The sequence below is a fragment of the Gracilinanus agilis genome, chromosome 2, assembly GCF_016433145.1.
Source record: "Gracilinanus agilis isolate LMUSP501 chromosome 2, AgileGrace, whole genome shotgun sequence".
In the NCBI taxonomy this organism is placed as follows: domain Eukaryota; kingdom Metazoa; phylum Chordata; class Mammalia; order Didelphimorphia; family Didelphidae; genus Gracilinanus; species Gracilinanus agilis.
This window is the reverse complement of record NC_058131.1, coordinates 422,270,386-422,283,754: the sequence shown is the minus strand read 5'-3', so window position 1 is coordinate 422,283,754 and position 13,369 is coordinate 422,270,386. Positions and strand designations below refer to the sequence as shown.

Here is a 13,369-nt window from a genome sequence, read left to right as displayed (position 1 = left end):
ATCCAATGGAGTATAATAGAGTCTTATTTCTTTTAAGATAAATTAAAAATATTTAAAGCCCTCTACATTTGACCCAATTTACTTCCCTAGCCCTATTAAATGTCTACTCTACTTTATTTAAGCTCTAACAAAATATGCAACACATTTCAGTAAAATAAGAAAATGTGCTTTCAACAGATGAAATAATATATCCCAACCAAAAATACTATTACTTTTAAACTATGTTCAATACAGTAATGATTAATAAGTGAAATTCATTCAAAATTATTACTGATTTTGTCATTATGTATTTTATAAGTTTATAATGATAGCATCATATTGGAATCAGCAAACTTTATCAAAATGATTCCTCATACTTCTATTTCTTCAAGTCCCAAATTGGAACTTGAATAAAGTTTTCCAACAGAGGTTATTCCCAAAGCTAACAACCACCTTTTCAACAGTATTTCTATGAGAAAATGAATTCTAAACTCCAGCAACTCAACTTTTAGAACATGATATATTCATAAGATGAGGACTACTTGAATGTTGGAAAAACTTATTAGAAAGGACAAAACAGAAAACAAAGACCATCAGCCTTGATGACTTATTTGATTAATATAATTCTTGGGATTAATTTAAGTGTAACATAGATATGACATCTCTACTTTTGAATATCAGATTCAATATTCTTTGTAGGCTATCTCTATTTTTAAAACTATTATTTCCAACTTCCTTTTGAAGTAAAAAATTATCATCAGGTCATACTGGTCACACTATTTGAACTAATGCATAAATCATGACTGTACTGTAATATCATAAAAAATATTCACTTAAAGCAAAAACATTTTTTCTTAAGTCAATTTCCCTTTTCTTACCCATTCTCTTTTATATCCAATTCGTCAAATAACTGAATCAAGGAAATGGCAACTTCATACATTTCCTTTGTTATCATTGGTTCATCCATTAGCTGTGGAGGAAGCTTTAAAAAATATACAGAAATTATTTCTTCAGAAAATGTCTTAATTATTTTTAATTAAACAGATAAATTATTTTAAATCTTAATTCCAAGTTGTGTGTTCAAAAGGATATGGTCCTATATTAAAAAGGAACAAAAGTTTCCCCCAAGCCTTGATTCAACCCAAAAAAACAGACTCCAAAAGTGATATAATTAGCAGACCTACACTGAATGGTCTCTCAAATGGAAGGAAAAAAGATAATTTATTTCTTTATTTTCATTCTTTAAATGCTAAAATAGGTTAGTATTATTTGTCTAAGTCTGAAAACTTACAGGGAACAAAGATCACATGTATATAACTCTCCCTTTATAGTACCAAATATAATGTTTATACCTGACAACATCAAAGGAGCAAAAACAATTGTCTAGGTAAATGGTTTTCTGAATGAAGTCAGATCCCATAGCTGCTCACACAATAATTGCAAAATTTTGGCAAATCTCTGAAGTTTACATCAGGTTGCATAAGAATCAAGATAAGCAATGAGAAACTAGTCACAAGAAGTAGTCAGAAGCTAAACAGCAACAGGAATGGGAGCTCCTAGAGCTCAGTATAGCCCAACCAGAAAAAATATGGAAGACATGCATAGCTGCACTTTATGCATAGTTGAGGCAGCAAGCACATGCAATCAACAAAGTCTCATGGAGGTCAAAACATCCCAAGAAAATAAGAAAGCACCAGAGCAGAACGATGGAAGTGCGGGGGAATAAAAGTGATCAGACTGAATCACTAAGGTCTGAATCACTAAGAAATCCAGGGGATCTGAGGTACTTGAGGTTAAAGTTAGCACAGGAACTCAAGGGATCCAGAACAAGAAAAGGCAAGAATGACTTATGCCACAAGCACAAGAAATAAAGCAGAGGGTAGATCTTTCCCTGGTACAAACTCTCAATTCAGGAATTAAAATATCAACTTCAATACAATTACAATAGATCTAAAATGCACTCCACTCCCTCCCCCCTCAAAAAACCAGGTAACTCAATAACAACTACAAACAGAAAAAAATGGATTTTCAACAAGGACTACATGAATAACCATAGAGAAATGAAAAATCAATTCTCAGAACTGTGAATAAGGATAGAATGAATGAAAATAAAATAAGAAAAGGTTAAAAGAATGGTTTAGAAAGTGAAATCCAAGAAGATCTTACTTATAAGAAACACAAATACTCAGGCAAGATGAAATAAGAGGCCACAGCAAAACCTATTTGTGTCTCAGGTAAATACAAAGAAGAAGGGGTATCAATTATAATTATAAAGAAGGCAAAAGCAAAAATAGATTTAATTAAGGGAGAAAAAAGAAAGAAACTGTTTCCCCTGAGAGAATAAACAATGAATTGATTTCAATATTTCACATATGAGCTAAATAAGATAACTCCAAAAAGGAAAAAATAATTAAATTACAAAGGAAAATAACAAAACTATAATAGTGAAAAATATCACTTTGCTATTTTCAGTCCTAGATAAATTTAACAAAAAAATCAAGCTAAATTATTATTTTATAGGATAAGATAAATCTCTGATAATTATTGAATAGAAATAGAAAAGAAAATATAAAAGGATAAACATTTATCAGCTGAGCATTAACACCTTTACGAAAACTGTTTACCTTAGGATATATAAACCTCATAAACACCAAAAAAAGAAAAGTAGAAATATAATTCACACCTTTTACTAACCACATGAATTCAAAATTATATTAAATAAAAGGTTGCTAAAATGAACTGGAGACTAAATTAACTTAATATTTTTAAAATGGTAGGTCAAAAAAAGCATAGAAATGTTAGGTAATTTCAATGAAAATAATTACAACATTGAAAGGCAGTACATATGGGAAAATTGTTCTCTCCAAAACATTTTCATCAACACAAGAATGAAAAAATCTATTAATCAGCCTGCAACTAAAAATACTAGAAAAAAAATTTAAAATTCTAATTAAGCATGAAAATGGAAATCTTGAAAATGAAGGAAGACATTAACAAAACTAAAAATAAACTCCAATAATTGAAGTAATAAAACTAAGACCTGTTTTTGAAAAGTCATTAGCTAATTTATTAAAAAAGAAAATCAAATTACTAGTATCAAAATTTTTTTATTATTAAAAATTATTTAATTTTTTAGAAGATTTTTAATTAATTTATTTATTTAGAATATTTTTCCATGGTTATATGATTCATGTTCTTTCCCTCCCCATCTCCCTCCCACACCCCTCCCCGTAGCCAATGAGCAATTCCACTGTATTTTACATAATGTCATCGATTAAGACCTATTTCCATATTATTAATATTTGCATTAGGGCAATTGCTTAGAGTCTACATTCCCAATCATGTCCCCATAGACCCATGTGATCAAGTAGTTGTTTTTCTTCTGTTTCTACTTCCACAGTTATTTCTCTGGATGTGGATAGCGTTCTTTCTCATAAGTCCCTCAGAATTGTCCTGGATTATTACATTGCTGCTAGTAGAGAAGTCCATTACATTAAATTGTGCCACAGTGAATCTGTCTCTGTGTATATAATCTGTCCTCCTGGTTCTGCTACTTTCACTCTTCATTAATTCCTGGAGGTCGTTCCAGTTCACATGGAATTCCTCCAGTTCATTATTCTTTATGGCACAACAGTATTCCATCACCAACAGATACCACAATTTGTTCAGCCATTCCCCATTCGAAGGGCATTCCCCTCATTTTCCAATTTTTTGCCACTACAAAGAGCACAGGTATAAATATTTTTTGTACAAGTCTTTTTGAACAACTCTTTGGGGTATAACCCCAGCACTGGTTTGGCTAGATCAAAAGGCAGATAGTCTTTTAAAGCCCTTTGAGCATAGTTCCAAATTGCCATCCAGAATGGTTGGATCAATTTATAACTCCACCAGCAATGCATTAATGTCCCAATTTTGCCACATCCCCTCCAATATTTATTACTTTCCTTTGCTGTCATTTTGGCCAATCTGCTAGGTGTGAGTTGTTTTTTTGTTTTGTTTTGTTTTGTTTTGTTTTTTAGATCCTTGTATTTTGGTGTATTGTCTCATAGGTGGCAGAGTGGTAAGGGTGGGCAATGGGGGTCAAGTGACTTGCCCAGGATCACACAGCTGGGAAGTGGCTGAGGCCGGGTTTGAACCTAGGACCTCCTGTCTCTAGGCCTGACTCTCGCTCCACTGAGCTACCCAGCTGCCCCCGTGTGAGTTGTTTTGATTTGCATTTCTCTAATTATAAAAGATTTAGAATACTAGTATCAAAATTTAATGGGAGAATTGACAAAAGAAAAATAATGTTAATATTATTTTGCCCAAATAGCCAGTGAAATAAATAATGAGGGAAAATTAATACTACAAAAATATAAAGTACTCAAATTTACAAAATGAAAGCAATTTACAAATTGGATTTCAGAGAAAGAAACTGAAGAAGCTATAAATGAATTAAGAAAGTAACAAATATGAAGACAAGATGAATTTGGACTCAGACACTTCCTAGCTGTGTGACCATGGATAAGTCAATTAACCTTAATTGCCCAAACTATTTTTCTGCCTTAGAATCTATACTTAGCATAGAACTTGAAGGGACAATAAATAAAAATTCATTTTCTCTTTTTATTTTTTTAAATTATTTTTTTTAAACCCTCACCTTCCGTCTTGGAGTCAATACTGTGTATTGGCTCCAAGGCAGGAGAGTGGTAAGGGTAGGCAATGGGGATCAAGTGACTTGTCCAGGGTCACACAGCTGGGAAGTGTCTGAGGCCAGATTTGAACCCAGGACCTCCTGTCTCTAGGCCTGGCTCTCAATTCACTGAGCCACCCAGCTGCCCCCCATTTTTTCTTTTTAAAAAATTGATATGAGTTCAGTTTAGTACCAATTCTAAGGTAGAAGGATAAAAAAAGCAAATGAATTAACAAAAGAATCTGTCAAACAATTACTTGCAAATATTACAAAAATTATTATGTAAGAAATGGAGATAAACTAAATTCCTTTCCAATCAAATCAATGATGAAACAAGGGATGTCTACTCCTGTATGGCATAGTACTAGAAATGCTGGAAATAGCAATAAGACAAGAAAAAAGGAAATAAGGAAATAAGCATTAAAAAGAAAATTATCCCTTTTAGAATATACAATGGCATACTCAGACAACGATAAAAGACCAACTAAAATAAATTGAAACAATAACTTCACCAAAATTTAAAGATATAAAATTAATACATACAGGTCATTAGCATTGATGCATAAAAACAATACCTAAGAGGAGGAGTTTGAAAGAGAAATTTCATTTAAAATACCCACAAATATGTTTAAAATTCTTGAGAGTCTACCTACCTTGACAAATACACAGTAAGTAGACAGTCTGTTGAACAACAAAGAGGCCAGTGTCACTAGATCTTAAGTGAAATTTGGCCAGGAATAATGTATAAAAAGACTGAAAAGGGAGGAAATGGGGATTCCAGGGTTGTGAAGAGCTTTGAATGCTAAACAGGGCATTTTGTATTTGATCCTGGAGGTAATAGGGAGTCAGTGGAGTATGGCAGTGATAAGGTCACTTTGGTGAATTAAATGGTGAATGGAATGGAGTGGAGTGAGGCTTAAAGCAGGAAGGTTATAACAATATCTAAGCATGAAGTGATCATGGCCAGTACCGAATGCTAGTAATATCAGAAGAGGATGTATTCAAGAGATGTTACAAAGGTGAAATCAGGAGGGCCTTGGAAACTTATTGGATATAGGGGCCAACAGACAATAAGGAGTCAAAGACGGCACTTAGGTTGGAAGCCTGAGAGCATAAGAGGGTGAAAAGTGCTTGCAATAGTAAAAAGGAAAGTCGGAAGGGGGATTATATATTAAGTTTCATTTTGAACATGCTGAGTTTAAGATGTCTACAAGGCAGTTGGTGATGCATGACTGGATGGAGATCAGCTGAGTTAAGGATGAATGTCTCCAAAACTATATTGACCCTCAGTAAGTTGTTTAACTTGTTTGACTCAATTTCCTAATTTTAAAATGGGGATAATAATAGCCTCTACTTCCCAAGTCTATTGTAAGAATCAAGTGAGATAATATTTGTAAATTGCTTAGCACCACATTTGGCAAACAGTAAGTACTTAATAAATGCTTGTTTACTTCCTTCCTTTCTACAGATCTTAAAAAAACCCTGAAATATATACACACAAAGATAAAAAATCTCAAGAAATGAAAAAAAGGGCACCCCAGTATTAGATTTCAAACTAAATTACAAATGAGTAATTCTCAAAACATCTGGTACTAGTTAAAAAATAAGAGATTGAACATTGGAACATGTTAAGTATACTACGTATAGAAGGAAATTAATTTAAAGCTTTTAAGAAAAAGATTCCAAGAAAAAGACTCACTATCTGGTGGAAAACTGAGACAACAATATTAAATAAATTAGATTTAGGTCAATAGATAATGTTATATACCAAGGTAAGCTCCAAATGTATATGTAAGATATAAAGTTATATTACAGTTCAATTAGGGAAGGGGTCGGCAACGTATGGCTCTCGCCATTACTGTGAGCACTGTACGGTTCTCACGAAATTACATTTTAAAAAATGTGGCATTTATGGCTCTCACGGCCAAAAAGGTTGCCAAACCCCTGAATTAGGGAAACAAGTTTAAAATAATTAAATTATTGATTGTTATAAAACTCATGATGAAACAAAAGACGAAGAAGAGAAAATGGATAATTTTGATCATGTAAAATTAAAGTTTTTTCACACAGATCCAATACAACTAAGATTACAAAGGAAACAACTGGGGGGCAGGGGGAATCTTTACAGCAGGTTGATAAGAAAAGGTCTCATTACCAAGATATAACAACAACAGTAATAGGTAGTATTTCTATAGTATTTCAAGTATTGGCAAAACCTTTACTAATTTATCTTAATTGATCCTCATAATGAGGAAAGTAAGGCAGACAAAAGTTAAGAAGTAACTGCCCTTTAGTCAAGAAGCTCTTTCTGATTCCAAGTTCCACTCTACATCTAGCTGCCTTTAGGAACTGATTCAAATTTAGAAGAATATAGCAATTCTCTAATTGACAAAACAGTCTAAGGATAAAACTCCACTTCATACCAATCAGACTGGTCAAGATGAAAAAAAAAATATTAGGACAAGGGGAAAACAAACACACTAATATAGTGTATTGGCCTGGAGAATAGGCAAACAATTCTAGAAAGTAAATAAGATGTAAGCAAAAAAAGTTACAAAACAGTGCATGCCCCTTTAATCTAGTCACACCTGATAGGCCTATACACAAGAGATCAAATAAAGAGGAAAAAAAGTTCTTTATAAAGAAAAATATTTATACCTCCTCTTTTTTATAGTAGAAAAAAAAACCAGGGAACTAAGAAGATGCCCAACAACATTGGGTAATTTCTGAATAAATTATCATATGTGAATGCAATAAAATACTATTTTGATGTAAGAAATTAGGGAAAAGATCATTTTTAAGAAATGTGGGAAGTCATATGAATCAACAGAGTAAAACAAGCAGAACAAGAATAGTGTATAACATCCAGATCATGAAAATAATTTTAAATACCTTTAAGAACTAATGGAAGAATAAAATGAGTAGAACTGTAACAATTTAATCATAACATCCCAAAGTCAAAAACTTTAAAAACTGTAAGAACCAGAGTCAACACAATAACCATTCATAATCTGAGAGGACTAATGTTAAAATATGCAATCCACTTCCAAGCAGAGAGGTAATGAATTTAAGGTGCATAATTAAACATTTCTGAACACAATGGATATGTTTTGTATGACTACGTATAGTTATTTGAAGGTTACTCTATTGATCTGACCTCAAAGGGAAGGAAAAGACTCGGTCATTTGTTCCATAATTAGGATAAGCAGTCAACTGGTTCTGAATCTGTGGAAACTTTTTAGCTAGCTGCCAGTGGCTGGGGTTGGCAATTCGCTACTAGTGTTCTATTCAGAAGGAAGTTGCATCTGTAATTGTCTGTTCTCAAACCTGCATGTGGAGCCTAGAAAGTCAAATGAAATCAAACAACTGCTTGATCACATGGCCTGATGAGAATATTATTGGGGATGTAGACACTAAACAATAACTCTAGTCCAACTATCAATATTACATGTAAAACCCAGTGGAATTGTGTGTCGGCTACAGAGGGGTGGGATTTTGGTTTGGGAGAGAGAGAAAGAACATGAAACATGTAACTATAGGGAAATGTTCAAAATTTAAATTTAAATTAAAAAAAGAAAAAGAAAAAGAAAACTCAGTAAAGTATCAAAAAATATTAAACTTTGAAAAAAAATTTAATAAAAAGGAAAAATTAAAGATATCTATAAAGAAATCTCTACTATCAATGTAAAACTTCTAATACAATATTTGCATTAATTGCAACAAGATATTTTCAAAGATTTTACATTGATAAAGTTGGATAATTTTTTTTGCATTGCAGAATTGGTTCAATCTTGAAAATGTATTTATATGGCATCTACAATATACAGTGTGATAAGTGCTTTACAAATTTTATCTCAATATAAGGAAAACTATAACTAGAATAAAGCATATAAATATTTAAAAAATCAAAACCACATGATTATATAATTATATACTGAAAAAACTTTTGACAAAATTAAAAACCTACTTCTCATCACTGTTGTTTTATTCTCCAAAAAGCATAGGAGTAAGTGTGTCTTTGCTTAATGTGATAAATATCTATGTAAAATGAAGCACTAATATCCCATGATATAGACAGAGGACCTTACAATACAATTAGGAATAAAACAAGGATATCCATTATCAATATTATTATTTGATACAGTGCTATAGAAATATTAGCTGACAAACAAATTGAGAGAATAAATAAAAAGGAGATAACAAAATTCTCTTTTCAGAGGTAATATAATCGTCTATCAAAAGAAACAAAAAAAATAAACAAAAAATTAACTGAAGCGGTCATCTCAAAGTTGTAGGATCACCGCAGCATTTCTATATACATTAACAAGAAAACCTAGCTGGAAGATTTTCAATTTAAATAAAAAGAATAAACATTAAGGAGTTTATCTTAACTGACAGAGACAGGAATTATATGAAGACAACTAAAAATTGTAAAATGTTAACTGCCACTGGACAGGTTGAGACAATAACAAAAATATCAATACCACTCAAATCAATTTTCATTAATTCAATTGCCAGAAAGACACAAAAAGAAGGAGGGAAGGTTCCCTAGACACTAAGAAGTACAAGCTAACTTGACAATATTAATGGGCAAAGAACAATTAGTGGATTCTGTCAGCATGTGGACATATAAACATACCATCTGGACTCACATATAATGGCTACTACTCTCATTCTTGTTAACAATAAATCAAAGGGTCTTCCTCACTAAAAATCTGCCGTCATATCTTAGTCCTAAACACAAATGTTAAACAGACTAATTATAAGCAATAAAAATATTTTCCAACATACCCTAATATGATTAACATGTACCAAATCATTAAGGTAATATTCTTCAATTGTGTGAGGCTTGCCTTCTACTTCAAAGACATAAGCCGGATTCATTTTGTTCTGAACTGGAACAGCAAAATAGTCAGCAAATTCTCTACAATTGATGGTAGCTGACATCAGGATTACCTATTTTAAAAAGATACAGTAAAAGTCAGTCATTAAAAATTAATCAAAACATCTATTTCTTACTTTACTTCTTAGCTTCTTTATAGTATCTTAGAATATAGCATGAGAATAATTTATAAATGGCTTCATACTGTTCCAAGTACTTTGATATAACACAGAAAATTAAAAGATTATGTATTTCCCTAAAAAAGGAAACCTTTTCTGTATGTCCACAGAAAACCTCTAGAATTTGTTAGATTTCAGGATATTAATCTATTTCTAAAAAAACTTCATTATTTCCTTAAATCATGGAAAATTTTCAGAAAAGTGTTTAAAATAATGCAACAGAATTTTCCCAACAACTGAATTAAGTTCAATGTTTGGAGCCAAGTCTATGCTGTATTTAAAGTTTTTTCTCTGTTGAAATTGACATTTCTCTTCTTTATCAATGCTTAGCACTACTGACAAATTTAAAGATACTATTTGAGGATTTGAGATATCAGTTATAAATTTCAACTACATCATTAAAAGTATCTCAAATTCATTTGCAAAGCTTAAAAGAATTAAAATGCTTGTAAAATAACATTCTAAAAAGGACAATTAAAAAATAAACAAAAACATTTAATTTTTAGTACCATCTTTAAGCTAAAAACAAAAAAGTGGTCAAAAAGTGGTCACCTATAAACTCATATTTAAAAATTCCAACTCCTTTAATATGTATTCCAATTATTTTAAAAAATTGCAAAAGATAATGAGACTTGGTTCTCTTGTGTGGAAGGCAAAGGCTAGGTTTACTGCTCATTTTGGCTCTGATGATCATAATAAATAGTGGCCAAGGCCCCATTAACCACTCTGAGCCTTTGTTTTCTTCGGTGGAGGGATAAGATTTTTGCTCTTCAACTTCATAGGACTATTATAAGAAAGAGACTTTGTAGATCTTGAATGACTAAATAATGTTATTACTTTAGGAATTCATTCATGTAGACCTGATTATTTCAGAGTTTGGGAATGTTCTAATGCTTACATTTCCTTTTTTTGTGTGAAAAAACTTAATCTGTGAAATGGATAGTATAAACATTTCAAAGGAGAAATTTTAAGTTATTTAAGAGAATAATTTTCAAGCATCCTTACATCCCTTAGAAGCATGAATCTCTAATACTATGCCAGTTATCAATTATTCCAAAATGTTTTCCCCTAAAGAGTTCTAAAAAAGGAAGTTCTAATAGAACTAGTAGGTTCTTCCTAAATGGGGTATTATATGTACTTTCAAATATTAAATCTACATGTCTTTAGAAATGTTCTATGTAATTCAATGGTCACTAATTTAACTTGGCTCTCCATTTAATCAAATGAGATAATATTTGAAGAGTAATTAGCACAAAGTCTGATAAATAGTATGCACTTAAAATGCTTGTTCCCTTCTCCCTCTTCACAACAGCTAGGTCAAATAAGTGAGCTAAAAGTTATACTAAATTATCTCCATTAAAACATTTATTGGCTGTTTAATCATCTGCCATGGGCAAAGTAGAGAGAGTACAAACACAACCAGCCTAAGCCCTAAAGGAGCAGTGGAGGGGGTGGGGGAGGATAATAACACGGATGTAGTAGGTAAGTGAATATTAGAGTCATCTGAGGAGCAAGTGAACAGGAAATGGGAGAAAATGGAAGAAACTTCACATAGGAGGTAGCACCCGAGGGACTTGAAGGACAATTAAGATTTGAAGAGGCAGAAGTGAGGGAAAAATATATTCCTGGCATGGAGAGAGGAGGGAGGGTGCTATAAAAGGTTGTTAAGATGCAACAAGGTCTTCAGAGAATAGGCCAGGCTAAATCAATTTTATTAGATGGCAGTGTGCACGAATAAGTACATAATATAAAGTCTATATGGGGATGGAACCATATATAAAATCTCTGCAATGGTACAAAACAATTGTAAAATAATTTAAAATTATTTTAATTTAATCTATAATTTACTGTAGTTTAATACTAAATGTTATCATTCCTATGCCTTTAAATCATTCAGTCCAGGAAAGACAAATCTCTAATATCAAGTATTTCATTACAGTCAACTATCATTAGATCTTTTTATAGCCTGAAGCAAACTTTTGACATTAATGCAATTTTATTTAAAAAGTACTCAAAACACATTACTATGGTTATAGGAGAATACCCTCTAGCATGTACTAAGACACTACACATGTTACTGAGTTTGATCAGCCCCCACATTCAATCTAAAATCAGGTAAAATAAAAAGAGAAAGACAATGACAAAATCTGACTTCAAGCATTTTATTCAGAAAAGTCATGCTTACCTTCACAAAACGTGAGTTTGTCCTTAAAAGTTTTCGAACAACCAACAAGAGGAAATCCATCTCCTCTGTACGTTCGTGTACCTACCAAAAAAATAAAAAAGACTAGTGCCAAATACCAGCAATGACATTGTTTGAGGAAGAATAAAAGGAATCAGTTGTTCACTTTGGTACATTAATTCATTTAAGTCAAATCCCTATTCCTGTGGCTATATTCCATATATTAAGTATCACTTATCAGACATGCTAGCCAAAAAGTTGTGACTGACATTAAGCCACAGGTCTAAGAAGAGGTGCCAGAATTGATGTGAAATGAGACACTACCTATAAAACATCTCTGCTTTCATCCAATGCCAATCACTACCTGAACACTCTCTTTAAATAGATATTAGCTGAGACAGAGTATCAGCCTGATGTTGGGGTTTCAGCAAGTTATTATTGTCTTCCTCTGTTAACACATTTTGGATTTATACACTTGATCAGATGGCAGGCAGACTTGGAAAGATTAAGTATGATATAGCAAAAATTCAAATTTTACTACACTTTCTCATTCATATTCCCCCACACTCAACATTTACCACCTCAGTGTGGTCTTGGGCAATTCACTTAATCTCCACAGACCTTTTTCCTTCTTTGTAAAAAAATGAAGGAATTTGGCCAAATTGACACTAAAGTATCTACTAGCCCTATCTACTAGGGAGATGTTGTAGAAGGGTTTCCTGTTCAGGTAATAGCTAATCTAAATGAGGTGAACTTCCTCCTAATTCTTGGATTCCAGAGCACAAGCAAACTGCTCAAGAAAAGCAATTTCTTCTGTGGAGGAGCTCCATAAACTAAGATCTTTTATTCCTTTGCTACTCCATAGAACTAACTGTTCTTAAAAGGTCAAGATCAGATCTGGCAGCTCTGCTTCCCCAATAAACTGGTATATGGTTAGTATCAACCAAAACAAAATTTTTAGGCAAGAAAAAAAAGATAAAGGAAACCATAAGAAATCTTAGAGAAAATGAAAATCCTCACACCTTCCAATACAATACTGTGTATTGGTTCCAAGGCAGAAGAGTTGGTACGGGCTAGGCAATGGGAGCAAAGTGACTTGCCCAGGATCACACAGCTAAAAACTATCTGAAGTCAAATTCGAACCCAGGGCCTTTCTTCTCTTGACCTGGCTCTCAATCCACAGAGTTACCTAGCTGCCCCCTCCTTTTAGATCCTTAGAAATTAGTGAGAAGATCTTTGATTATGTTGTGTTTAATCAATCAATATTTAGTATACTAGATATAAAATTTAATATTTTAAGATTTACTATTTCATTAGTAATAAATTTATTACATATTAACAAAATACCTATTTAAGAAAAATAACTTTTCCAAAATAAAAAAATTAGTTAAATTTTTTTTAATTATTGGTAAGGATCAGATTGCAATATTTTTACCTATTTTTGCAAAGTGGATTACTAAAAGATATGGATTCTC

General features: G+C 32.2%; 1 protein-coding gene across 1 annotated transcript in view; it reads right to left on the bottom strand.

Moving 5' to 3' along the window:
- Positions 1-13,369, bottom strand: part of TDRD9 (tudor domain containing 9) — a 208,212-nt gene that overhangs the window by 78,190 nt on the left and 116,653 nt on the right. The window contains exons 7-9 of the mRNA XM_044659911.1: positions 11,898-11,978; positions 9,443-9,607; positions 858-961 (exon numbers count right to left, since the gene is read on the bottom strand). Coding sequence (XP_044515846.1) covers positions 858-961; positions 9,443-9,607; positions 11,898-11,978 — 350 coding nt within the window. The remainder of the gene's footprint in view (positions 1-857; positions 962-9,442; positions 9,608-11,897; positions 11,979-13,369) is intronic.